Consider the following 27209-nt stretch of genomic DNA (forward strand, 5'->3'; position numbering starts at 1 on the left):
CTCTTCTGAGCTGGAGGGCTGTTGTCACCTGTACGTCATCACCTTGCAACACGCCAATTTGACCTGTTAGAAAAGCATCTGGTGAATGGAGAATGGTACAAGATCTTAGAGCTGTTAACGATGCAGTGTATGCCAGGGCCCCAGTCCAGCCACTATCCTTTCTTCTGTCCCGCCAGGTTCAAATTGGTTTACAGTTGTTGATTTGGCTAATACCTTTTTTGGCATTCCTGTGCACCCAGATTCTCAGTACTAGTTTGTGTTTTCTTTTCAAAGACAGCGCTATCAGTGGGCGGTTCTGCCCCAAGGTTACGTTGCAAGCCCCTCCACAATGAGCGACAATGTGTCCAACAAACTGTTAAGTATTTAGGCCATGTGATTACACCAGGGGGCAGGAGTCTGGCTACGGACAGGGTTCCTAAACCAAGTACAAAACCAAGTACAAAAGAACAGATGTTCTCACTGCTGGGAATGACAGGCTATTGTAGAGTGTGGTTAATTGATTACTCTGAAATTGTCAAAATTCTCTCTGATCTCATTCATTTGAAACCCTTGGCCATGGGGATCAGTTTGAGTGCACTAAAGATGGTGAAAAAGCGCTAATTCGGCTTAAACGGGCACTCCCGTTGTCACCTTGTTTGGGGTTATCCGATCACTCCAAACCTTTCCATTTGTTCGTTTCAGAAAATAATGGGTTTATGTAATCGGTACTGACACAAACTGGTAAGATGAGACCTGTTGGTTTCTACTGGAAACGTTTCCATACTGTCGCGCGTGCACTGCTCCCCTGCCTCCGCTCTGTGGCAGCAGCAACTGAGGCAGTGTTGGCCTGTGCTGACATTGTAGCTATGCGGCCATTGACTGTTCATGTGCTTCATTCTGTATTCTTCCTTATCTCACAGGCAAGGACAGAACAACTCACCCCCGCAAGGCTGTTACATTGGAAGAACGTGTTATTAACAATGTCCCAAGTTACTCTGAAACTCTGCACTGTCTTAAACCCTGCAATCTTACTCCCCACACAGTCTGACGGTGATGCACTTGACTGCAGTGAGGTGGTTGACCTCTTTTGTAAACCACGTCCTGATCTCCAAGATGGGCCAATTCCTAGCAGTGATTCAATCTATTTTGTGGATGGTTGTGCTTAATGTTCTTCTTCAGGTGATCCAGTTGCATCTTATATTGTGTGTACACCCCGCAGTATTGAGGAGGCAGCTAGACTGCCCTCCCACTTCTCTGCACAGGCAGCAGAGCTTTTTGCTCTTACAAGCGCATGTGTGTTGGGAAAAGGGAAAATCCCTCACAGTGTATGCTGACTCTCAGTACGCTTTTGGTGTCTGTAGCATATTTGGAACCCTGTGGCAACATCGTGGTTTCCTCACCTCAACTGGTAAACCAATAGCACAGCATAACATGGTGAAATAACTGCTTGAAGTAGTACTCCTCTACACTTGTAATTTGTAAATGTCAAATCTAATCAAATCAAATCAAATCGCACATGTGCCAAATACAACAGTTGTAGACCTTACAGTGAAAAGCCCTTAAACAACAATGCAGTTTTTAGAAAAAAATAAGTGTTAATAAAAATAGATAAGTAAAAAATAAAAATAAATAGATAAAGACAGCAGTAAAGTAACAGTAGTGAGGCTATATGCAGGGTCTACCGGTGTAGAGTCAATGTGCTTTTATTACAGTTTAGTCGAGATAATTTCGGTAATATGTACATGTACTGTAGGTAGAGTTAAAGTGACTATGCATAGATAACAAACAGAGAGTAGCAGCCGAGTAAAAGGGGGGGACAATGCAAATAGTCTGGGTAGCCATTTGATTAGCTGTTCAGGAGTCTCATGGCTTGGGGGTAGAAGCTGTTAAGATGCCTCTTGGACCTAGACTTGGCGCTCCAGTACCGCTTGCCAGTAGCAGAGAGAACAGTCTATGACTAGGGTGGCTGGAGTCTTTGACCATTTTTAGGGCCTTCCTCTGACTGCCTGGTATAGAGGTCCTGGATGGCAGGAAGCTTGGCTCCAGTGATATACTGGGCCGTACGCAGTACCCTCTGTAGTGCCTTGCGGTCGTAGGCCGAGCAGTTGCCATACCAGGCAGTGATGCAAGTCAGAATGCTCTCGATGGTGCAGCTGTATAACTTTTTGAGGATCTGAGGTCTCATAGCAAATCTTTTCAGTCTCCTGAGGGGGAATAGGCTTTGTCGTGCCCTCTACACAACTGTCTTGATGTGTTTGGACCATGTTAGTTTGTTAGTGATGTGGACACCAAGGAACTTGAAGCTCTCAACCTGCTCCACTACAGCCCTGTTAATGAGAATGGGGGAGTGCTCGGTCCTCCTTTTCCTGTAGTCCACAATAATCTCCTTTGTCGTGATCACGTTGAGGGAGAGGTTGTTATCCTGGCATCACATGGCCAGGTCTCTGACTTCCTCCCTATTGGCTGTCTCATCGTTGTCGGTGATCAGTCTTACCACTGTTGTGTCGTCGGCAAACTTAATGATGGTGTTGGAGTTGTGCCTGGCCATGCAGTCCTGAGTGTACAGGGAGTACAGGAGGTGACTGAGCAATCACCCCTGAGGGGCCCCCGTGTTGAGGATCAGCGTCGCGGATGTGTTGCTACTTACCCTTACCATCTGGGGGGCGGCCCATCAGGAAGTCCAAGATCCAGTTGCAGAGGGAGGTGTTTAGTCCCAGGGTCTTTACTTAGTTATAAGCTTTGAGGACACTATGGCGTTGAACGCTGAGCTGTAGTCAGTGAATAGCATTCTCACATAGATGTTCCTTTTGTCCAGGTGGGAAAAGGCAGTGTGGAGTGCAATAGAGATTGCATCATCTGTGGATCTGTTGGGGCGGTATGCAAATTGGAGTGGGTCTAGGGTTTCTGGCATAATGGTGTTGATGTGAGCCATGACCAGCCTTTCAAAGCCCTTCATGGCTACAGACGTGAGTGCTGTGGGTCAGTAGTCATTTAGGCAGGTTACCTTAGTGTTCTTGGGCACAGGGACTATGGTGGTCTGCTTGAAACATGTTGGTATTACAGACTCAGTCAGGGACAGGTTGAAAATGACAGTGAAGACACTTTCCAGTTTGTCAGCGCATGCTCGAGTACACATCCTGGTAATCCGTCTGGCCGTGCGGACTTGTGAATGTTGACCTGTTTAAAGATCTTACTCACATCGGCTATAGAGACTGTGATCACAGTCTTCTGGAACAGCTGATGCTCTCATGCATGCTTCAGTGTTGCTTGCCTCGAAGCGAGCATAAAAGTAATTTAAATAGTCTGGTAGGCTTGCGTCACTGGTCAGCTCACGGCTGTGCCTCCCTTTGTAGTCTGTAATAGTTTGCAAACCCTGTCACATCCGACGAGTGTCCGACACGTTTTTCTGACAGTGATGATGTTTTGCTTATAATGTGATTTCATTGGTGTGAAGCCAAATCCAAACTGGCCTCTCCTGTTTGGCTAACTCTGATATATTTTTATCCAGGGAGGCTAAATGCTTGCTGGCATCAATCATACAAATGCTCTAGCGCCAACATACTCTTTCGTTTCAGACAGCACGCAAGCGGTATTGGAGCACATCTAGGTCCAAGAGGCTTCTAAACAGCTTCTTCCCCATGACACTCTAATCAAATGGCTACCCAGACTATTTGCACCCCCCCCCCCCTCTTTCACACTGCTGCTGCTCTATGTTATTATCTATGCATTGTCACTCTAATAACTCTACCTACATGTACCTCGATTAACCGGTGCCCCCACACATTGACTCTGTACTAGTAGCCCCTGTATATAGCCTCGCTATTGTTATTTTACTGCAGCTCTTTAATTATTTGTTACTTTTATTTCTTGTTCTTTTAGGTATTTTTCTAAAAACGGCATTGGGCTTTTTAAGTAACCTTTTCTCTGTAAGTGTCACACCTGTCCTCGTGACTGTCTCCACCCCCCTCCAGGTGTCACCCATCTTATTTTTTCTTACCCGTTTTTTTCTCCCCAATTTCATGGTTTCCAATTGGTAGTTACAGTCTTGTCTCATCGCTGCAACTCCCGTACGGACTCGGGAGAGGGCGAAGGTCGAGAGCCACGCGTCCTCCGAAACACAACCCAACCAAGCCACACTGCTTCTTGACACAATGTACATCCAACCCGGACGCCAGCCACACCAATGTGTCGGAGGAAACACCGTACACCTGGTGACCTGGTCAGCCGGTCAAACCCGGCCTAACACGGACGACGCTGGGCCAATTGTGCGTCGCCCCATGTCAGAGATATCTCCACTTAAATCACTGTAGATGAAGCGGAGGAGACGTGGATTGTGTATGTGTGCCATTCAGTGGGGGAATGGGCAAGACTGTATAACCCCCCGGCAGGTTGCAGCAGCCCCTAGTGCTGAACCGGCTGCACAATGTTAACGCAGCCACGCAGAAAAGCTTGTGCACTGCGCCACACGTGGGCAGATATATACACTCAGCCCTCTGTCTCTCCTTCTCCTCCTCCTCGCTCACATTCTCTCTTCTCCTCCATCAGGCAACATCCTGCTCTCGCCTCCATCTCCAGCAACCATGTCCAGCACTGTATCAGGTAAGGCATATGTTACAACCTATCGTTTATAAAAGGGGGGGATATGTATTTATCAGATAAAATCCTTCTGTTGTATGTTTTAGATGGAATATCTAGATGTTATTGGAGATGCGCTGATGGGTATTTTGATATGTATTGCTCAAATAGGTTCTTCATTTTACATGTAAAATAGATCTTCAGAGCATGTTTTGTTTGATCTAATGTCTGGCCACATCAAATTCCACCATTCATGAATGGATGAGATCTAGGTTTCGCATTTGTTTCATTTGAGTGCTTCTAAAGGTCGTATGTTAAAACTGAGTATGTTTCTCTAAAATGACTTTGTGTGGATTATTTCAGGGGATCAGATGGTTTCCATTTGTGATTAGAGATCTCAGGGATTTACCTCCAGTCATACCAAGGGCTGCGTCTCAATTGGTACCTTATTCCTTATGTAATGCACTACCTTTGACTAGGGCCCCAGGGGGAATTGAGGGGCCATTTGTGACACAGCCAAGGTGTGCCTGCTGGTAAACTGCCGGCTTGATGACGCAGATCTGAAGCAGTAAAAAAGGAATCTCACATTGCGTCTTGCAGTGCACGCAGCAGATTATACAGTTCAAATTCTAGGTCCCATACAGTTCATTATATAGGAATCACCAGGGTGTAATTTGCAGTGATCTCTGACATGATTACCCCATCCAATTAGACATGTACATAGGATGTCAGTTCAGTTGGATGTCATATACATTTTCAGCCCAAAAAGTTAAATCCAACATTTCTGTTATTATGAATTGTAATTTGCAACCTTATATTTAAAATACAAAAATGTTCCTTAACTATTGATCAAATCAAATCAAATTTATTTATATAGCCCTTCGTACATCAGCTGATATCTCAAAGTGCTGTACAGAAACCCAGCCTAAAACCCCAAACAGCAAGCAATGCAGGTGTAGAAGCACGGTGGCTAGGAAAAACTCCCTAGAAAGGCCAAAACCTAGGAAGAAACCTAGAGAGGAACTAGGCTATGTGGGGTGGCCAGTCCTCTTCTGGCTGTGCCGGGTGGAGATTATAATAGAACATGGCCAAGATGTTCAAATATTCATAAATGACCAGCATGGTCCAATAATAATAAGGCAGAACAGTTGAAACTGGAGCAGCAGCACGGCCAGGTGGACTGGGGACAGCAAGGAGTCATCATGTCAGGTAGTCCTGAGGCATGGTCCTAGGGCTCAGGTCCTCCGAGGGAGAGAAAGAAAGAGAGAAAGAGAGAATTAGAGAGAGCACACTTAAATTCACACAGGACACCGAATAGGACAGGAGAAGTACTCCAGATATAACAAACTGACCCTAGCCCCCTGACACATAAACTACTGCAGCATAAATACTGGAGGCTGAGATAGGAGGGGTCAGGAGACACTGTGGCCCCATCTGAGGACACCCCTGGACAGGGCCAAACAGGAAGGATGTAACCCCACCCACTTTGCCAAAGCACAGCCCCCACACCACTAGAGGGATATCTTTATTGATGGCCTATTGCAACCCCCATGGGCCTCCGCATTAACACGAGGGATATTAACCAGCGCTAACTCAGTGTTCCATGCTCTGTGCAGCTTCTTTACGTCTTGTCCTTCCATTCATCTGTTCACACAGATTAGTCTCATCTCTGTCTGAACATTGACCTACAGTATAATAGCTCCACGCTTGATTGAGGAAAAAGAGAATCGGCACCTCATTGACAACAGCTATAGGATCTAGAAGCATCATTCCCCATGCATCCAGCTAAAAGTCAGGCAGATTAACAACAATACTAATTTCACCACATTTTCATCAAAGAATAACAGTTCTCTGCACAGGTATTACGGATGAAGTATATATACAGCACGGAAAAAGTAGTAAACATCTTATGGCAATGTGGATTATCATCCTTTCTTGTCATTACTGTTGTTACAGTGTCAAAAGAATGTCTAAAGTATCCGTTTACATAACAATATCCTGTCAGTCAATAATGTATTTTGTGGGAGTATGGTGTCATCCTAACCGCTGTGCTCTCAAAGCTTCAGGGTGGTTGTACGAGGCTAGTATACTGTACGTTCACATTAGTGATCTTTTAGCTAAAACCATGGTAAATATACATTTTAAATCATGTTAATAGGACGTTCATAGTATCCGTTTATGAAATTGAAGCGTTTGATCAACATAAATCCCCAAAACCTCAGGGAATCGCTAAAACATTTATTTGCAGAAACCCAGTGAATTATGCATTTGCTCATAGCCTAGCTGATCATTCAGCTAGTGATACTCTTTTTGTGGTTTGAACCTGTTCTCAAACACACAGATTGTTATATGCTACTGGTTAAACACACCTCTATCACACAGTAGGGAGTCAAAAGGAAAGACTATAGGAGAAAAGAGATGCATGTGAATTTGTGTCTAATTTATGCCCAGATTGTCGAGCAAGACAAGAGTTCACATTCTGAAAATGAATCACTGAAACATTTCCTTAATCTCCTAAACAAGTCTTGAAATATGTCAGTTATATTTTCAACCTGAAAATGGGTTGTGATTAGATAGAGTGCAGCAACGGCCGGAAGGGACTTTTCGTGGCAGGTTAGGAGAGCAGTTTAGCTAATGCAATTAAAATTGTATGACTGCCTTAATTTCACTGGACCCCAGGAAGAGCAGTTACTGCCTTGGCAGGAACTAATGGAGATCCATAATAAATACAAATACAAACCCTATGTTACATCTGCTCCTGCCATGCCCTCTACTGCTCATCCTGTGTCTCCTTGACCTGTCACCACTCCCCCAGTACTCTCTCCCTCTCCCCCTCTCTCTGTGTGTGTGTGATTGGAGACAGGTGTGGAGTCAGAGCAGATCCCCACCAGTTGCAACCTGTTCCTCTACAAATACATAGTCCTGCCACTTCCACACTGCCAGATCGTAATCTCTGCTCAGTCAGTCTATGTTTCTAGCCGTTTGTTACTATTTAGATCCTGTTATCCTGTTGTGCCTGTTTTCCTTGCCTGACATGGTTTTCCACTACGCTACAATTCTGCCCACATCTCCTCATCCTGCTACTCTGTCCTGGACCCCCCACTCCACTGCATCCTTGGATTCCTCTCCGGACCTGCTTACCCTGTCCCAACCCCTCCCGCTCCAGCCTCAGCCTCCGCACTTGGTTTCCTGCAACCCACCTGAGCATCCCCTGGCCTGCACTCCATCTTCCCCCCGTGTTTCAATAAATACCATGGTTACTTCATCCCAGTCTCCTCGTCTGAGTCTGCTCTTGGGTTTCCCTGTTCACACTAACCCTTTTCCTAACCTTAACCCCAGTCTCCTAACCTGCTACGTTAATTCTCCTAACCTGCTGCGTACGTTCTCTTAACCTCCTAAAAAGTAAATTCTGGTCAACCTAGTCAGCACCCTGAAAATGACCTGGTATACAAGGCGGACATTTTGAAGTATTTTGGAGGAATAATGACTTACAGCTCACACAGTAGGTGTCTCGTTAGGCGTTCAGTTTTTTCCAAAGAGGTTTAGTTTTCAAGTCCTCCTTTTTCACATTAGGTACATAACAATATACAGTATGTCATAGATCCATAGGCTTCTCAGCTCATCATTTTGAGAGAGAGAGAGACAGGTGTAGTCTGTTTAGTCTCTCTCTCTCTCTCTCTCTTTTTTATTTATGTGACCTTTATTTAACTAGGCAAGTCAGTTAAGAACAAATTCTTATTTTCAATGACGGCCTAGGAACAGCGGGTTAACTGCCTGTTCAGGGGCAGAACGACAGATTTGTACCTTGAACTTGCAACCTTCCGGTTACTAGTCCAACGCTCTAACCACTAGGCTACTCTGCCGCCCCTCACTTTTTGTAATATACAGTGAAGGCTGCAGATGGGCAATCTGCAGTGACATGACATGTTTTCGGCCTGGGGCTGAGAGGCTGGATACGATTCACCACTATGTCCTCTGCAGCTCAGATCTGTTTTAATAGAGCTCACAGAGGTAACAATATTCAGCTTAGTTCTGCTTTAATAGAGCTCATAGAGGTAACAATAGACAGCTTAGTTCTGTTTTAATAGAGCTCACAGAGGTAACAATATATAGCTTAGTTCTGTTTTAATAGAGCTCACAGAGGTAACAATAGACAGCTTAGTTCTGTTTTAAGAGCTCACAGAGGTAACAATATACAGCTTAGTTCTGTTTTAATAGAGCTCATAGAGGTAACAATATTCAGCTTAGTTCTGTTTTAATAGAGCTCACAGAGGTAACAATATACAGCTTAGTTCTGTTTTAATAGAGCTCACAGAGGTAACAATATACAGCTTAGTTCTGTTTTAATAGAGCTCACAGAGGTAACAATATACAGCTTAGTTCTGTTTTAATAGAGCTCACAGAGGTAACAATATACAGCTTAGTTCTGTTTTAATAGAGCTCATAGAGGTAACAATATTCAGCTTAGTTCTGTTTTAATAGAGCTCACAGAGGTAACAATATTCAGCTTAGTTCTGTTTTAATAGAGCTCACAGAGGTAACAATAGACAGCTTAGTTCTGTTTTAAGAGCTCACAGAGGTAACAATAGACAGCTTAGTTCTGTTTTAATAGAGCTCACAGAGGTAACAATAGACAGCTCAGTTCTATTTTAATAGAGCTCACAGAGGTAACAATAGACAGCTTAGTTCTGTTTTAAGAGCTCACAGAGGTAACAATATACAGCTTAGTTCTGTTTTAATAGAGCTCACAGAGGTAACAATTGACAGCTTAGTTCTGTTTTAATAGAGCTCACAGAGGTAACAATATACAGCTTAGTTCTGTTTTAATAGAGCTCACAGAGGTAACAATAGACAGCTCAGTTCTGTTTTAATAGAGCTCACAGAGGTAACAATAGACAGCTTAGTTCTGTTTTAATAGAGCTCACAGAGGTAACAATATTCAGCTTAGTTCTGTTTTAATAGAGCTCACAGAGGTAACAATATACAGCTTAGTTCTGTTTTAAGAGCTCACAGAGGTAACAATATACAGCTTAGTTCTGTTTTAATAGAGCTCAGAGGTAACAATATACAGCTTAGTTCTGTTTTAAGAGCTCACAGAGGTAACAATAGACAGCTTAGTTCTGTTTTAATAGAGCTCACAGAGGTAACAATAGACAGCTCAGTTCTGTTTTAAGAGCTCACAGAGGTAACAATATACAGCTTAGTTCTGTTTTAATAGAGCTCACAGAGGTAACAATATACAGCTTAGTTCTGTTTTAATAGAGCTCACAGAGGTAACAATATTCAGCTTAGTTCTGTTTTAATAGAGCTCACAGAGGTAACAATAGACAGCTTAGTTCTGTTTTAATAGAGCTCACAGAGGTAACAATATACAGCTTAGTTCTGTTTTAAGAGCTCACAGAGGTAACAATAGACAGCTTAGTTCTGTTTTAATAGAGCTCACAGAGGTAACAATAGACAGCTTATATACAATATGCAGCTCAGAGGTAATAATATGGCTGTATCAGTCCAAGCCTATTACCTTAGGGATTTGTCTGTCTAGAGAGGGGTCATTTTTCAGCCATAGAGCCATGATGTTTCTCCAGGCCGTTTCATAGATAGCTGACCACAGGGACTGATGTATGAAGATGTCACGCCCTGACCATGGTTTGCTTTGTATGTGTATATGTTTTGTTTCGTCAGGGTGTGATCTGAGTGGGCATTCTATGTTGTATGTCTAGTTTGTCTGTTTCTGTGTTTGGCCTGATATGGTTCTCAATCAGAGGCAGGTGTTAGTCATTGTCTCTGATTGGGAACCATATTTTCAGGTAGCCTGTTTTGTCATTGTGGGTTGTGGGTGATTGTCTATGTTAGTTGCTTGTGTCAGCACATTTCGTATATAGCTTCACGGTCGTTGTTCATTTATTGTTTTGTTCAGTTTACTTTGTGTTTTCGTCATCCATTAAAATGATGCATTCACACCACGCTGCGATTTGGTCCGCTTCTTACGATGATCGTGACAGAAGATAAAACCATGATCCATCTCTGTGGAGGTACTGAACATTTGGTCCTGTCAGAAGCTGCCCTCTGGTATTCTAGGGTACAATTCTAGAATTTTTGTGCATACTACCCACTCTCCACACATATGCACGCACACATGCAAGAACACCCTAACCCTAAAATTAATCCTAGCTCCTAACCCTAGCTCCTGACCTTAAAATGAATCCTAGCTCCTAACCCTAGCTCCTAACCCTAGCTTCTAACCCTAAAATTAACCCTAACACACACACACACACACACACACACGCACAAGCAAACACAAACACATATTTTCCTGAGTGGGTCTAATGTGCATCGTACTCAGCCGAGCGTGTCAATAATTGATGATGGTGCCTGTGAGGATGCCCTTTATCCGTGATGTAAGCAAGGAACATAAAACTAGCAATCTGCTCCACTGTTATTACATCACTAGGCCATTAGCTGTAATGCATCTTGCCATCTTGATGTAATAAATGTATCACTAGCCACTTCAAACAATGCCACTTTATATAACGTTTACATACCCTACATTACTCATCTCATATGTATATACTGTACTCTATACCATCTACTGCATCTTGCCTATGCCGTTCGGCCATCGCTCATCCATATATTTATATGTCCATATTCTTATTCATTCCATTACACTAGTGTGTATAAGGTAGTTGTTGTGAAATTGTTAGGTCAGATTACTTGTTAGATATTACTGCATGGTCGGAACTAGAAGTACAAGCATTTCGCTACACTCGCATTAACATCTGTTAACCATGTGTATATGACAAATAAAATTTGATTTGATTTGTATATCTAAATAGCTTTATGTATGTATTGATGATGATTGAATGTTGTGTCTAGGTTGATCCCATCTTGAGTTGAACGATTGTTGTTCAAGGTCCTTTTGGGACAGAATTATACCAATCTCATATCGAACATAATATGTGTATGCAACAAGTGAAATCAAGTTGAATCTGCATTTTACAGATATATATATATATATATATAGTGCTTACTTCAAGTAGTACTTGGGATTAAATGAACCATTTAATGACAATACTTGACACACTACTGCTATTCTCTGTTTATTATCTATGCATAGTCACTTTAACTCTACCTACATATACATATTACCTCAATGACCTCAACTAACTGGTGGCCCAGCACATTGACTCAGGCACCCCCTGTATAAAGCCTCCCTATTGTTATTTTTTCTTGCATTTCACTGTAAGGTGATACCTGTTGTATTCGGCGCATGTGACGAATAACATTTGATTTGACTTGTATGTGGTATGATTTGAATAATGAATGACGAATCAGAATGAAGAAACTGATAAATAGATATGGATTTGTCGGTGAAAAGAGGCCCTTGAATAGCCCGATAGCCAGTTGTTATTGTTGGGGCACAGTACTAGAGGTAGACCACAGCCTCAGGGTGTTCTGTCTATGCCTGCTGCTTCAGACATGGCCTCCTCTAGCTGATAGAGAGAACCTGTTCCCTGCCTAGCAGCCAGAGATACCATCTTGGCAGCACACTGTGATTGTAGACATTGTTAGGAGCACTGAACTCACAGACACACAAGCTACCCCTCCACTCTCTCTCTATCTTGCTCTCTCTCTCGCTCTCCCTCTCTCTCTCTCTCGCTCTCTCACTCACTCGAATGCGCACACACACACACACACACACCCACCCTCCGTCTCTGAGCTGCTGATTTGAGTAGTACTGCTGCAGTGAGTGGAGAGAAAGGGAGGGTTGGGTTGGGTTTGCACTCTGCCTAGCTAAGACTGCGATTTCCAGAGTGCCTTGCTGCCGCCCACGCCCACCAGACATTTACCCACAGTGACAATGCTTTCAACTCGGCACAGCACGAACCCACTGACCCACATACTGTGTCGCCCGGGAAACGGTGCCTGTGTGTGCCATTGTCTGATTACACCCGCCTCTATTCAATTACCTGGGGTGTCTGTGAGAATTTACGAACATACATTCAATGATAAAAAAAGAACATTAATCTAAGTATACGGTTTCTTAAAGCAGGAAGACTGTTCCTTTGGACTCCTGCTAGATAACACCTGCCTGGATTTGGTTATAAGGTTCATTGTGACATCCTAACATTTCTCTATGACTGCTGCCTGACTGTGTACAACACCTAACAACAACAAAAAAGTCAAACAATGAGGATGCACTCTGCATATTTTCACAACATTATTTTGATATGAGGAAATCTCTGTGGCTTCCCCCTCCCAAGGCAGGCTACATACCAACACAATGACTGGATCTTTGCTGTATTTTAGATTGTTTAGATATTGTTTAGATATGATTCATTTGCATAAAGTGATATTTTGGGGAGAGGAAATGAGTAATACACATGCATAACAATTACATCTATGAAGGTGATATAAACGCTAGAAGCTGGTTTCATTAGCATAGTGTTTGTTGTACATTCAGATAAGATGTGCTGCTCATACTCTACTGGGGTGATTTATGTTCATACAGTGTCATGACTCATGTCAGAGAAAAGCTAACGTTTGTGTCAGTTGTGGTTCTACCAGTATGTCCAGATCTAACACTGTGTTGTATACACAAAAATAATGGTTCTAAACAGTACCAGATAGGGGTTCTTTGGCTTATAAACATTGTTTAACCTTTTTTTGGTGCTATATAGAACCCTTTTTAAAAAGCTCTATAAAGAACCATGCTCATAAGGTTCTAAATGGAACCTGTATGGTGCTATAAAAAAATGTCAAACTTTCCTAAGGTTCTATAATGAACCATTAAATAAGATTATATAAAGCACCAAAAAGGGGTTCTACTATGGTTACAACTGTAACGGTTTTCTAGTGGTGATGAAGGAGAGTCGGACCAAACTGCAGCGTGTCGATTGCGATCCATATTTATTAAACAAAACGTAAACACGACTAAACACTAAACACTACAAAACAATAAACGTAAATGAAAACCGAAAACAGCCTATCTAGTGCAAACTAACAGAGAGTACAAGTAAGACACTAAGGACAATCACCCACGACAAACTCAAAGAATATGGCTGCCTAAATATGGTTCCCAATCAGAGACAACGATAAGCACCTGCCTCTGATTGAGAACCACTCCAGACAGCCATAGACCTTGCTAGACAACCCACTAAGCTAGAATCCCAATACCACCACCAAAACCCCAAGACAAACACACCACAATTACAAAAACCCCATGCCACACCCTGGCCTGACCAAATACATAAAGATAAACACAAAATACTTTGACCAGGGCGTGACAGAACCCCCCTAAGGTGCGGACTCCCGAACGCACCTCAAAACAATAGGGAGGGTCCGGGTGGGCGTCTGTCCATGGTGGCGGCTCCGGCGCGGGACGTGGACCCCACTCCTTTAATGTCTTAGTCCCCTCTCCCTTCGTCCCTGGATAGTCCACCCTCGCCGCCGACCATGGCCTAGTAGTCCCCACCCAGAACCCCACTGGACTGAGGAGCAGATCGGGACTGAAGGACAGCTCGGGACCGAGGCAGCTCGGGACTGAGGGGAAGCTCGGGAGTGAGAGAAAGCTCAGGAGTGAGAGGAAGCTCGGGAGTGAGAGAAAGCTCAGGAGTGAGAGGAAGCTCAGGAGTGAGAGGAAGCTCAGGAGTGAGAGGAAGCTCAGGAGTGAGAGGAAGCTCAGGAGTGAGAGGAAGCTCAGGAGTGAGAGGAAGCTCAGGAGTGAGAGGAAGCTCAGGAGTGAGAGGAAGCTCAGGAGTGAGAGGAAGCTCAGGAGTGAGAGGAAGCTCAGGAGTGAGAGGAAGCTCAGGAGTGAGAGGAAGCTCAGGAGTGAGAGGAAGCTCAGGCAGGTAGATAGATCTACCAGCTCCTGGCTGGCTGGTGGTTTCAGCAGATCCTGGCTGACTGACAGATCTGGAAGAGTCTGGCTGACTGGCAGATCTGGAAGAGTCTGGTTGACTGGCAGATCTGGAAGAGTCTGGTTGACTGGCAGATCTGGAAGAGTCAGGTTGACTGGCAGATCTGGAAGAGTCTGGTTGACTGGCAGATCTGGAAGAGTCTGGTTGACTGGCAGATCTGAAAGAGTCTGGTTGACTGGCAGATCTGGAAGAGTCTGGTTGACTGGCAGATCTGGAAGAGTCTGGTTGACTGGCAGATCTGGAAGAGTCTGGTTGACTGGCAGATCTGGAAGAGTCTGGTTGACTGGCAGATCTGGAAGAGTCTGGCTGACTGGCAGATCTGGCGGCGCTGGGCAGCCTGGCGGCGCTGGGCAGACCGGCGGCGCTGGGCAGACCGGCGGCGCTGGGCAGACTGGCGACGCTGGGCAGACTGGCGACGCTGGGCAGACTGGCGGTGCTGGGCAGACTGACGACGCCGGGCAGACTGACGATGCTGGGCAGACTGGCGGTGCTGGGCAGACTGGCGACGCTGGGCAGACTGGCGACGCTGGGCAGACTGACGACGCTGGGCAGACTGGCGGTGCTGGGCAGACTGGCGGTGCTGGGCCGACTGGCGATGCTGGGCAGACTGGCGGCGCTGGGCAGACTGACGACGCTGGGCAGACTGACGATGCTGGGCAGACTGACGACGCTGGGCAGACTGGCGGTGCTGGGCAGACTGGCGGTGCTGGGCAGACTGGCGATGCTGGGCAGACTGGCGGCACTAGCTGCTCCATATAGGCTGACAGCTCTGGCGGCTTCTTACAGACTGACCGCTCTGGCGGCTCCGTGCTGACTGGCAGCTCCTTGCAGACTGGCAGCTCCTTACAGACTGACAGCTCCTTGCAGACTGGCAGCTCCTTGCAGACTGGCAGCTCCTTGCAGACTGGCAGCTCCTTGCAGACTGGCAGCTCCATGCAGACTGGCAGCTCCATGCAGACTGGCAGCTCCATGCAGACTGACAGCTCTGGCTGCTTCATGCAGACTGACAGCTCTGGCTGCTCCATGTAGACTGGCTGCTTCATGCAGACTGGCAGCTCGGGCTGCTTCATGTAGACTGACAGCTCTGGCTGCTCCATGCGGACTGACAGCTCTGGCTGCTCCATGTAGACTGACTGCTTCATGCAGACTGGCAGCTCGGGCTGCTTCATGTAGACTGACAGCTCTGGCTGCTCCATGCAGACTGACAGCTCTGACTGTTCCATGCAGACTGACAGCTCTGGCTGCTTCATGCAGACTGGCAGCTCTGGCTGCTCCATGTAGACTGGCTGCTTCATGCAGACTGGCAGCTCGGGCTGCTTCATGTAGACTGACAGCTCTGACTGCTCCATGAGGACTGACAGCTCTGGCTGCTCCATGCAGACTGGCTGCTTCATGCAGACTGGCAGCTCTGGCTGCTCCATGCAGACTGACAGCTCTGGCTGCTCCTTGCAGACTGGCAGCTCTGGCTGCGCTAAACAGGCGGGAGGCTCCGACAGCGCTGTAGAGGAGGAAGGCTCTGGCTGCGCTAAACAGGCGGGAGACTCCGGCAGCGCTGGAGATGAGGAAGGCTCTAACAGCGCTAGATAGGCGGGAGACTCCGGCAGCGCAGGAGAGGAGAAAGGCTCTGGCTGCGCTAAACAGGCGGGAGGCTCCGGCAGCGCTGTAGAGGAGGATGGCTCTGGCTGCGCTGAACAGGCGGGAGGCTCCGGCAGCGCTGTAGAGGAGAAAGGCTCTGGCTGCGCTAAACAGGCGAGGCACACTGAAGGCCTGGTGCGTGGTGCTGGAACTGGTGGTACTGGATCGAGGACACGCACAGGAAGCCTGGTGCGGGGAGCTGCTACCGGAGGGCTGGGGTGTGGAGGTGGTACTGGATAGACCGGACCGTGCAGGCGCACTGGAGCTCTTGAGCACCGAGCCTGCCCAACCTTACCTGGCTCGATGCCCACTCTAGCCCGGCCGATACGAGGAGCTGGAATATATCGAACCGGGCTGTGCACCCGCACTGGAGACACCGTGCGCTCCACAGCATAACACGGTGCCTGCCCGGTCTCTCCAGCCCCCGGTAAGCACAGGGAGTTTGCGCAGGTCTCCTACCTGGCATAGCTATACTCCCTGTAAGCCCCCCAAGAATTTTTGGGGCTGACTCCCGGGCTTTCTTGCCAACCGTGTTCCCTCGTATCGCCGGCTCCTCTCTCCGGCTGCCTCTGCTCTCCTAAGTGCCTCCACCTGTTCCCATGGAAGGCGATCCCTTCCCGCCAGGATCTCCTCCCATGTGTAGCAACCCTTGCCATCCAATATATCGTCCCATGTCCAATCCTCATTGCGCCGCTGTTGCTGCCTTTGTTGCCTCTCCTCTTTCGGCTGCTCCTGCCTGTTGACACGCCGCTTGGTCCGTTGGTGGTGGGTGATTCTGTAACGGTTTTCTAGTGGTGATGAAGGAGAGTCGGACCAAACTGCAGCGTGTCGATTGCGATCCATATTTATTAAACAAAACGTAAACACGACTAAACACTAAACACTACAAAACAATAAACGTAAATGAAAACCGAAAACAGCCTATCTAGTGCAAACTAACAGAGAGTACAAGTAAGACACTAAGGACAATCACCCACGACAAACTCAAAGAATATGGCTGCCTAAATATGGTTCCCAATCAGAGACAACGATAAGCACCTGCCTCTGATTGAGAACCACTCCAGACAGCCATAGACCTTGCTAGACAACCCACTAAGCTAGAATCCCAATACCACCACCAAAACCCCAAGACAAACACACCACAATTACAAAAACCCCATGCCACACCCTGGCCTGACCAAATACATAAAGATAAACACAAAATACTTTGACCAGGGCGTGACAACAACCCTGATTGGGGCTATATAGAACACTTTTTGGGGTTCTTTATAGAACCTTTACAGAGAATGTTTTTTTATATCTTTACTTAACTAGGCAAGTCAGTTAAGAACAACATTTTTTTTTCAATCACGGCCTAGGAACAGTGGGTTAACTGCCTTGTTCAGGGGCAGAAAGACAGATTCAGCTCGGGGATTCAAACTTTCAACCTTTTGGTTACTAGTCCAACGCTCTAACCACTAGGCTACACTGCAGTCCCAGGTTATATAACAGACCTTTCTCAATCTGATAGGTTCTTTGTGGATCCTTTTGAAGAATCATACAGTTATTTTTTATTCTAGTCAGCCATTTTATATTGTTAAAATTCCATTAAAATTCCTATTGTTAAAATTCCACTACCACATTTCATTCCATTATTATTGTGTTAATTCACAAGTTGCGTTGTTCTGTGAAGGGAGTAGTACAGTCGTGGCCAAAAGTTTTGAGAATGACATGTGTCTTTAGATATTTTTGTCAGATGTTACTATGGAATACTGAAGTATAATTACAAGCATTTCATAAGTGTCAAAGGCTTTTATTGACAATTACATGAAGTTGATGCAAAGAGTCAATATTTGCAGTGTTGACCCTTCTTTTTCAAGACCTCTGCAATCAGCCCTGACATGCTGTCAATTAACTTCTGGGCCACATCCTGACTGATGGCAGCCCATTCTTGCATAATCAATGTTTGGAGTTTGTCAATCAATCAATGCTTGGAGTTTGTCAATCAATCAATCAATATGTGGGTTTTGTTTGTCCACCCGCCTCTTGAAGATTGACCATAAGTTCTCAATGGGATTAAGGTCTGGGGAGTTTCCTGGCCATGGACCCAAAATATCGATGTTTTGTTCCCCGAGCCACTTAGTTATGACTTTTGCCTTATGGAAAGGTGCTCCATCATGCTGGAAAAGGCATTGTTCATCACCAAACTGTTCCTGGATGGTTGGGAGAAGTTTCTCTCGGAGGATGTGTTGGTACCATTCTTTATTCATGGCTGTGTTCTTAGGCAAAATTGTGAGTGAGCCCAGTCCCTTGGCTGAGAAGCAACCCCACACATTAATGGTCTCAGGATGCTTTACTGTTGGCATGACACAGGACTGATGGTAGCGCTCACCTTGTCTTCTCCGGACAAGCTTTTTTCCGGATGCCCCAAACAATCGGAAAGGGGATTCATCAGAGAAAATGACTTTACCCCAGTCCTCAGCAGTCCAATCCCTGTACCCTTTGCAGAATATCAGTCTGTCCCTGATGTTTTCCCTGGAGAGAAGTGGCTTCTTTCCTTTCCTTCTTGACACCAGGCCATCCTCCAAAAGTCTTCACCTCACTGTGCTTGCAGATGCACTCACACCTGCCTGCTGCCATTCCTGAGCAAGCTCTGTACTGGTGGTGCCCCGATCCCGCAGCCGAATCAACTTTAGGAGACGGTCCTGGCGCTTGCTGGACTTTCTTGGGCACTTCTCGCCTTCTTCACAACAATTGAACCACTCTCCTTGAAGTTCTTGATGATCTGATAAATGTTTGATTTAGGTGCAATCTTACTGGCAGCAATATCCTTGCCTGTGAAACTCTTTTTGTGCAAAGCAATGATGACGGCTCGTGTTTCCTTGCAGGTAACCATGCTTGACAGAGGAATAACAATGATTCCAAGCACCACACTCTTTTTGAAGCTTCCAGTCTGTTATTCGAACTCAATCAGCATGACAGAGTGATCTCCAGCCTTATCCTCGTCAACACTCACACCTGTGTTAACCAGTGAATCACTGACATAATGTCAGCTGCTCCTTTTGTTGCAGAGCTGAAATGCAGTGGAAATGTTTTGGGGGGGATTTAGTTCATTTTCATGGCAAAGAGGGACTTTGCAATTAATTGCAATTCATCTGATCACTCTTCATAACATTCTGGAGTATATGCAAATTGTCATCATACAAACTGAGGCTTCAGACTTTGTGAAAATTAATATTTGTGTCATTCTCAAAACTTTTGGCCACGACTGTACACAGCGTTGTACGAGATTTTCAGTTTCTTGGCAATTTCTCGCATGGAATAGCCTTCATTTTTCAGAACAAGAATAGAATGACGAGTTTCAGTTCCTTGTTTCTGGCCATTTTGAGCCTGTAATCGAACTCACAAATGCTGATGCTCCAGATACTCAACTAGTCTAAAGAAGGACAGTTTTATTGCTTCTTTAATCAGAACAACAGTTTTCAGCTGTTTAAACATAATTACAAAAGGGTTTTCTAATGATCAATTATCCTTTTAAAATGATAAACTTGGATTAGCTAACACAACGTGCCATTGGAACACAGGAGTGTTGGTTGATGATAATGGCCCTCTATACGCCTATGTAGATATTCCATTAAAAAAATTGCTATTTCCAGCTACAATAGTCATTTACAACATTAACAATGTCTACACTGTATTTCTGATCAATTTGATGTTATTTTAATGGACAAAAAATGTGCTTTTCCTCCAAAAACAAGGACATTTCTAAGTGACCCCAAACTTTTGAACGGTAGTGTAGATTTTCCTTAATTATTTTCCTCTAACACCACCACACCTAATGGACAACAGCACTTAGGCTTCTACTTCCAGCTTATACATACTACTGTATATACATTCTACGGACACAGTATATTTTACAATAGTTATATTTTGTTTGTTTTTAGTCCCATCCTTCAGCTCCCATACATTTTAAAAGAGCAAAGAAAGCTTTAGTGAACTGTAAAGAACCGTTGAAGAGCTCAAAGGGTTCTTGAGTCCTTATTGTTCCACATAGAACCATCACCCTTCCAGAACCATTGAGGAACCCTAATATTTTTGTGTGTGGCATATTGAACATTTAGACACTCCTCTAACCTTATTTTGTTGTGCTGGTCAGTAATAGATCAGTGAAGATCTCTTATGATTTTATACAGATACGGGTGTCATTTCTATGAAGTAACTTAAACCCCTGTTGAAAGAGCTTGTGATACTAAAAGTTGCTGCTACAAAGACAAATGAACTTGATGAACCTAGCCAAGTTCAGTTGTGTTGAGGCTATCCTTGCTAACATGGGAAGCCTGGCACATGCGTTGCATGAGGGCCCTGCTGCTCATCTACGCTATATAAATATTACATGAGCCAAAGCACAGTGAGTTGAGAGGGAGGAGGAGGTTTGCGGCATACAAGTATTACTTTAAAGTCATTCAACTTGTAGCCTGTGTGCCAGTTTGTTTCTGCCTCAGTCAACTCCTTCATCGCTGCCCAAACATGATTTGGCATGAATATGACAAGGGAGTTGACTAAAGCCTGAACAACTTACTTTATGTTCATTGTTGAGTTGGAAGTATTTTTTCAGCATGAACCAGTTCTATTGTCACTTACTTTCGACGACAATGGACGACAATGGAGTAGAACCAACCGCTGACTCCAAATGTCAACATGGTTAGCGTCATTCCCAAACCTGAGTCAATATGTTTACTTGAACATCAAGATGTATATTTCTATTCATTGTGGACCCCCATTAGATGTTGCCACGGCATCAGCTACCCTTCCTCCGGTCCAGCAACATTAAGGCAGTTTTATACAATTTTAAAAACATTACATTCACAGATTTCACAACACACTGTGTGCCCTCCGGCCCCTACTCCACCACTACCACATACTGTATCTACAGTACTAAATCCATGTGTATGTGTGTGTATAGTGTGTATGTTATTGTGTGTGTGTGTGTGTGTGTGTGTGTGTGTGTGTGTGTGTGTGTGTGTGTGTGTGTGTGTGTGTGTATGCAAGAGGTGTCAAGAGGTGAAACAAAATATAATTCTCTGCGGTTGTGAATAAACACTTGTTATAATTATATATTATTTACACGAGGCACAGGGTTCAGTGGAGATGCTACTGGCAGCTCGGGCTGTTTTTGTGGCAGTGCTCCCAGTAACTTGTCTGCACGGCCTCCTTAGTAAGTTGACTGACGGCCTCCTTAGTAAGTTGACTGAACGGCCTCCTTAGTAAGTTGACTGAACGGCCTCCTTAGTAAGTTGACTGCACGGCCTCCTTAGTAAGTTGACTGAACAACCTCCTTAGTAAGTTGACTGAACGGCCTCCTTAGTAACTTGTCTGCACGGCCTCCTTAGTAACTTGTCTGCACGGCCTCCTCAGTAACTTGTCTGCACGGCCTCCTCAGTAACTTGTCTGCACGGCCTCCTCAGTAACTTGTCTGCACGGCCTCCTCAGTAACTTGTCTGCACGGCCTCCTCAGTAACTTGTCTGCACGGCCTCCTGTAACTTGTCTGCACGGCCTCCTCAGTAACTTGTCTGCACGGCCTCCTCAGTAACTTGTCTTGTCTGCACGGCCTCCTCAGTAACTTGTCTGCACGGCCTCCTCAGTACTTGTCTGCACGGCCTCCTCAGTAACTTGTCTGCACGGCCTCCTCAGTAACTTGTCTGCACGGCCTCCTCAGTAACTTGTCTGCACGGCCTCCCTAGTAATTTTGGCTGAACATTTTTCTGGCAAGCTTTTTCCATATCCATTTAGAGTGGAGGGAACCTAACCCACCTGCACACACACACACGATCACACACACACACGATCACACACACACACACACACACACACACACACACACACACACACACACACACACACACACACACACACACACACACACACACACACACACACACACACACACACACACACACACACACACACCACAGTCCCAGTGGGTGGAGTTAAGACCAGAGATAAAAGTATATGTATGAATAATTGAGAATACTTCACGTTACTGGAAGTCGGGTAAAAAAATATAAAAAAAAATGTAAAAATTAAATACCTCCTGGCATATACAGCAAGTATTCAGACCCATTTACTTTTTCCACATTTTGTTACATTAAAGCCTTATTCTAAACTTTATTTAAAAACAATTCCTCATCAATCTACACACAATACCCCAAAATAACAGAGCAAAAACAGGTTTTTATTTATGACGAATAACAAAAGGAAATATCACATTTACATAAGTATTCAGGCCCTTTACTTGGTTGAAGCACCTTTGGCAGCGATTACAGCCTCAAGTCTTTTTGAGTATGACGCTGCAAGCTTGGCACACCTGTATTTGAGGAGTTTCTCCCATTCTCCCACTCGATCCTGATTAGTCTCCCAGTCGATCCTGATTAGTCTCCCAATCCCTGCCGCTGAAAACATCACCACAGCATGATGCTGCCACCACCATGCTTCACAGTAGGGATGGTACCAGGTTTCCTCCAGACATGATGCTTGGCATTCAGGCCAATGAGTTCAATCTTGTTTCTCCTTCTGGAAGTTTCTACCATCTCCACAGAGGGACTCTGGAGCTCTGTCAGAGTGACCATTGTTTTCTTGATCACCTCCCTGACCAAGGCCCTTCACCCCGATTGCTCAGTTTGGCCCGGCGGCCAGCTCAAGGAAGAGTCTTGATGGTTCCAAACTTCTTCCATTTTAAGAATGATGGAGGCCACTGTGTTTTTAAGGACCTTCAATGCTGCAGACATTTTTTTGTACCCTTCCCCAGGTCTGTGCCTCGATACAATCCTGTGACGGAGCTCTACGGACAATTCCTTCAACCTCATGGCTTGGCTTTTGCTCTGACATGCTGTGGGAGCTTATGTAGGCAGGTGTGTGCCTTTCCAAATCATGTCAAATCAATTTAATTTACTACAGGTGGACTCCAAGTTGTAGAAACATCTCAAGGATGATCAATGGAAACAGGATGCACCTGAGCTCAATTTCGAGTCTCATAGCAAAGGGTCTGAATACTTATGTAAATAATGTGGGTTTTTTGGGTTTTGCTTTGTCATTATGGAGTATTGTGTGCAGATTGATGAGGGGAAAAAAATTTGTTAATACATTTTTGAATAAGGCGTAACCAAATGTGGAAAAAGTCAAGGGATCTGAATATTTTACGAATGCACTGTACAGTACAGCCTTGATTCACCATTTTACCATTAGACTGTTCACGCATACATTATCTAGTCATATGACGATATCAGCCAGTTTAGCAAATGCTAAATTACTGTGGCATTCACAATAAATTACACATGCCATTTTAAATGTAAGGATAACCATGGATGTGTTTTCTCGTCTCCCTGTTTTTCAGCCTACTCCGACAAGATCAAAGAGATGTCCATGCTGTCTCTGATCTGCTCCTGCTTCTACTCACAACCACACCCCAACAGCCTCTACCAATATGGAGGTTAGTAGTGAAGAGCTCTGTGTTTGTCCGTGTCCCTTAGAGATTATATAAATGCTGTATATGATCTCTCCACTTCTCTGTCTGTCTGTCTGTCTGTCTGTCTGTCTGTCTGTCTGTCTGTCTGTCTGTCTGTCTGTCTGTCTGTCTGTCTGTCTGTCTGTCTGTCTGTCTGTCTGTCTGTCTGTCTGTCTGTCTCCCCTTCTATGTCTGCCTGTCTGTCTCCCTCCCCTTCTCTGTCTGTCTGCCCTTCTATGTCTGTCTGTCTGCCCTTCTATGTCTGTCTGTCTGCCCTTCTATGTCTGTCTGTCTGCCCTTCTATGTCTGCCCGCCCGCCCGTCCATCCGTCCCACTCTCTCTCTCTCTGTCTGTCTCTCTCTGTCTCTCTCTCTCTGTCTCTCTCTCTGTCTCTCTTCAATCTGCTGTGTGTTAGTACCATAGCATGGTGTACAAACAGGCCAGTAATTCTGAGTCCTGGCCACCACAGCCTTACTGCCCTAATACCTGTTGTTCTCCACAGACATGGAGGTGAAGTCCCTGAACAAGCGGGCATCCGGCCAGGCCTTCGAGATCATCCTGAAGGCCCCCGCTGATCTCTCTCCGGACAGGCCCCAGCCCCTGCTTTCTGCTCCCAAGAAGGACCTCTCACCGGACGAGCTCCAGAAGAGGCTGGAAGCTGCGGAGGAGAGGAGGAAGGTAAATGGAGAGCATGACAGAGAATGGGTCAGCATCTCTTCTCAACCTTCGATTCTTCTCACTCTTCACAATCTCTCTCATCATCTATCCGGTTTCCTCTCGCCCTTCTCTCTTTCTCCCTCTTCGCTATCATTGTCTCCTTCTCTCCCTCACCATCTCTCTCCCTCGTCTCTCTCTGCAGTCTCAGGAGGCCCTGGTACTGAAGCAGCTAGCTGAGAAGCGGGAGCACGAGCGACAGGTGCTCCACAAGGCTGTGGAGGAGAACAACAACTTCAGCAAGATGGCCGAAGAGAAGCTTAACTACAAGATGGAGGTCAACAAAGAGAACCGCGAGGCCCAGCTGAATGCGCTGAAGCAGCGGCTCCGGGCGAAGGTAAGACTGTCAATCAAAGCTATGGCCTAACTTAGAAAAAAGTGTTTTGTGGGTAGAGAGTAGAGTATCCTAAACAGGATTGGAGGTGATCTTTTGTTTAGGGGTCTACTGTAATGAAAAAACAAGAAGAACTAAAGCCGTAGACATGGGCATTGTGAATACTTACTGGAGGAGTGTGATGACCTAGCCGCCTTTCTGGCAACAGGAGGATATGCATTAGCATGAAATGATTAGCCTGAACGCCAGTCTGTAAATGGATGACCAGTCTGTAACTTAAATTGGCAAGGAAACAATTTAGCATTGCTGAATGCAGAAACAATCAGATTCCTCCATTCTTCACTTTTGTTTGATGGCAGTTGATGTTGAAACTCTAACCAGTGTTAATAGAAGAATAAAGGAAAGAAGGGCGCTGAGGAGTATTTCTCTCCACTCATACAGGAGTAATAAAGGCCTAGTTCACTAATTTTGTGGATTTTTTTAATATATATTTTTTTACTGCAGTACCCTCAACACCTCTACTTCCTGCGACTAAATTTCTGTTTAAAATATGTAAATAAAAAGAGAATAGAGAACAATGGTGGTGACTATGTAAATTACCTTCTATTGCAGTATTTTATAGCACATCTTCTCTAATTTTCACTTTGTTTCATCACAGGAAATCCATGCCGCTGAGGTCCGTAGAAACAAAGAGCTCCAAGCTGACCTCTGTGGTTGAAAACATTTTCTACAGTTTTGTCAAGAGATTCTCATCTGATGGGTTTTGGTTGGAGGAAATGCTACTTTTTAAAATCTCAATGTCTCAAAGGCTCTTGCATTGTTCAGTATACACTGGTTTCACAAGCTAAAAATTTACACAGATTGTTTCTCATCTCTGTGTGTATTTTTTTTTTTTAAACGACAAACATTTTGAAATGCGATTCACAGTAGGTCAAAGGTCAGATTTACTAAACCTTTGTACCTGTGTTAAGACTGCACCTGTGAGTTCATACAAAGGAACAACATGAAAACAATTGAAAAGTTATTTCTTTGACCTTTTTTTTTTTTTACCTTTTGTTTAAAATAATTATGTTTGGTACTGTCCAGAAAAATGACCAGTTAATTTTTGCACTAGTGTAAATGCTTGGAAAATCTGTCTGTGTGTCAGACCTAAAAAGCTACTGTAAAAGTGTGGCATATGGTGAAATATTTGATTGTTTTGGCACATGGGGCAGGCGAGAAGAGCTGGTGTGTGTGTGTACATCTTTACTGTTTGTTTCTGTGTTGGGGATGTTGGGGATTTTGTACAGATGCTAGTTTTATGCATGTTCATGCACACCTTTTCAGAAGGGTGTGTGTGCGCCTACGTCAGAGAGAAAGGATGTGAGTCGATTCAAAACATAGTAGTTCAATAGGTAATGTTCAATTCTCATAGGAAGTCAATGTCTACACTGCATCTGTACTGGGAGTGAATTTGTTCCACATATTTCCAAACTGTCATTATCTTGAAAAATGAGCTTGAGGTCATAACACAATCCCTAATTCTATTGCATAAGGTACTTTATGACATGGGAGCAGAGCCACGCTAAATGGACTCAAGAGTTGCCCCTGTGCTAGAGGCTTGCTCAGACCTCGTGAAACGGGATAATATACTATATTCAGCACAATCTACAGGCAAACAGACTAACCTGGCCATTCATCATGTATAGTGACACCCATTGTCAGTTTGTGCAGCTGTCTTCAATCAAACTTGTAAAGTTAATCAATTGAGTGTATAAAATGGAGCATAGTCACATTTAGGCCTCAGTTCAATAAAGTTCAGTATTCACGTTGCTGTAGGTCAGGAAATGAATTAGGTTACGACACATATGTTTAATTTGCTTGAAGAGTGGCTTTCGTTCTCGCTTCAGTTTCATTTCCGAGCTACTGAAATCTCCCACACAGTCTGTTTATTTCTGAGAGTCACTCACTTGTGACTGTTGAGTAAGTGCCACTGTAGGGGACTACATTTACAATGAGTAAAAAGATGACTCCACGACAGAATGCCGTAGTTAGTTTGCAGTGAGTTAGAGTCAATGTGACAGAACTAGTTTTATGCAAATCATATGCAAATAAGAAGGTTTATGATGTGAAGTTTGGCATGCGATGTAGAGGTATCAAATGCTGACATAGCCTGAATGTATTACCAGACACACTTGCCCTTCTAGCAGCATATAGGCAGGCCTAGGTTACTCGTGCCAGGTTTCCCTATACAGTATTATACAGGGATAATGCTGGGATAATGCTGCTAAACTTCAGTGGGGTTGCGCTAAGACACACAGTGGGGTTATGCTAGGACACAATCCCGTTATGCTGGTGCTTGACTTGGTTGGTTGTCGCCTTGCCTTAAGTAACCTTGACATCGTGCCAACTACTGTTTTAATTATCTTTGTCTAAGATGGGTCCACCAGTCCATTATGCTTACATACACACAGTCTCTGCACATATGACTCTATGTGAATAACTCAACAATAGCTCACCTTTGATACAAGGTCAGCCATTGTGGCTTGCATATAAAGTCTGATAAACTATAATAAAGTTGGTGATACCTTATTT

The 27209-nt window shown here is 44.7% G+C and overlaps 1 protein-coding gene across 1 annotated transcript; it reads left to right on the forward strand.

Annotated features, from left to right (window-relative positions):
- Nucleotides 1-4432: 4432 nt before the first annotated feature.
- Nucleotides 4433-26497, forward strand: LOC112255009 (stathmin-3). The gene is made up of 5 exons (XM_024428031.2): nucleotides 4433-4578; nucleotides 23477-23572; nucleotides 24090-24265; nucleotides 24447-24638; nucleotides 25294-26497. Exons 1-5 carry the CDS (start codon nucleotides 4560-4562, stop codon nucleotides 25351-25353), a joined length of 543 nt encoding a protein of 180 aa, XP_024283799.1. The 5' UTR covers nucleotides 4433-4559; the 3' UTR covers nucleotides 25354-26497.
- Nucleotides 26498-27209: the final 712 nt, after the last annotated feature.

Source organism: Oncorhynchus tshawytscha, linkage group LG07 (genome assembly GCF_018296145.1).
Source record: "Oncorhynchus tshawytscha isolate Ot180627B linkage group LG07, Otsh_v2.0, whole genome shotgun sequence".
Classification (NCBI taxonomy): Eukaryota; Metazoa; Chordata; class Actinopteri; order Salmoniformes; family Salmonidae; genus Oncorhynchus; species Oncorhynchus tshawytscha.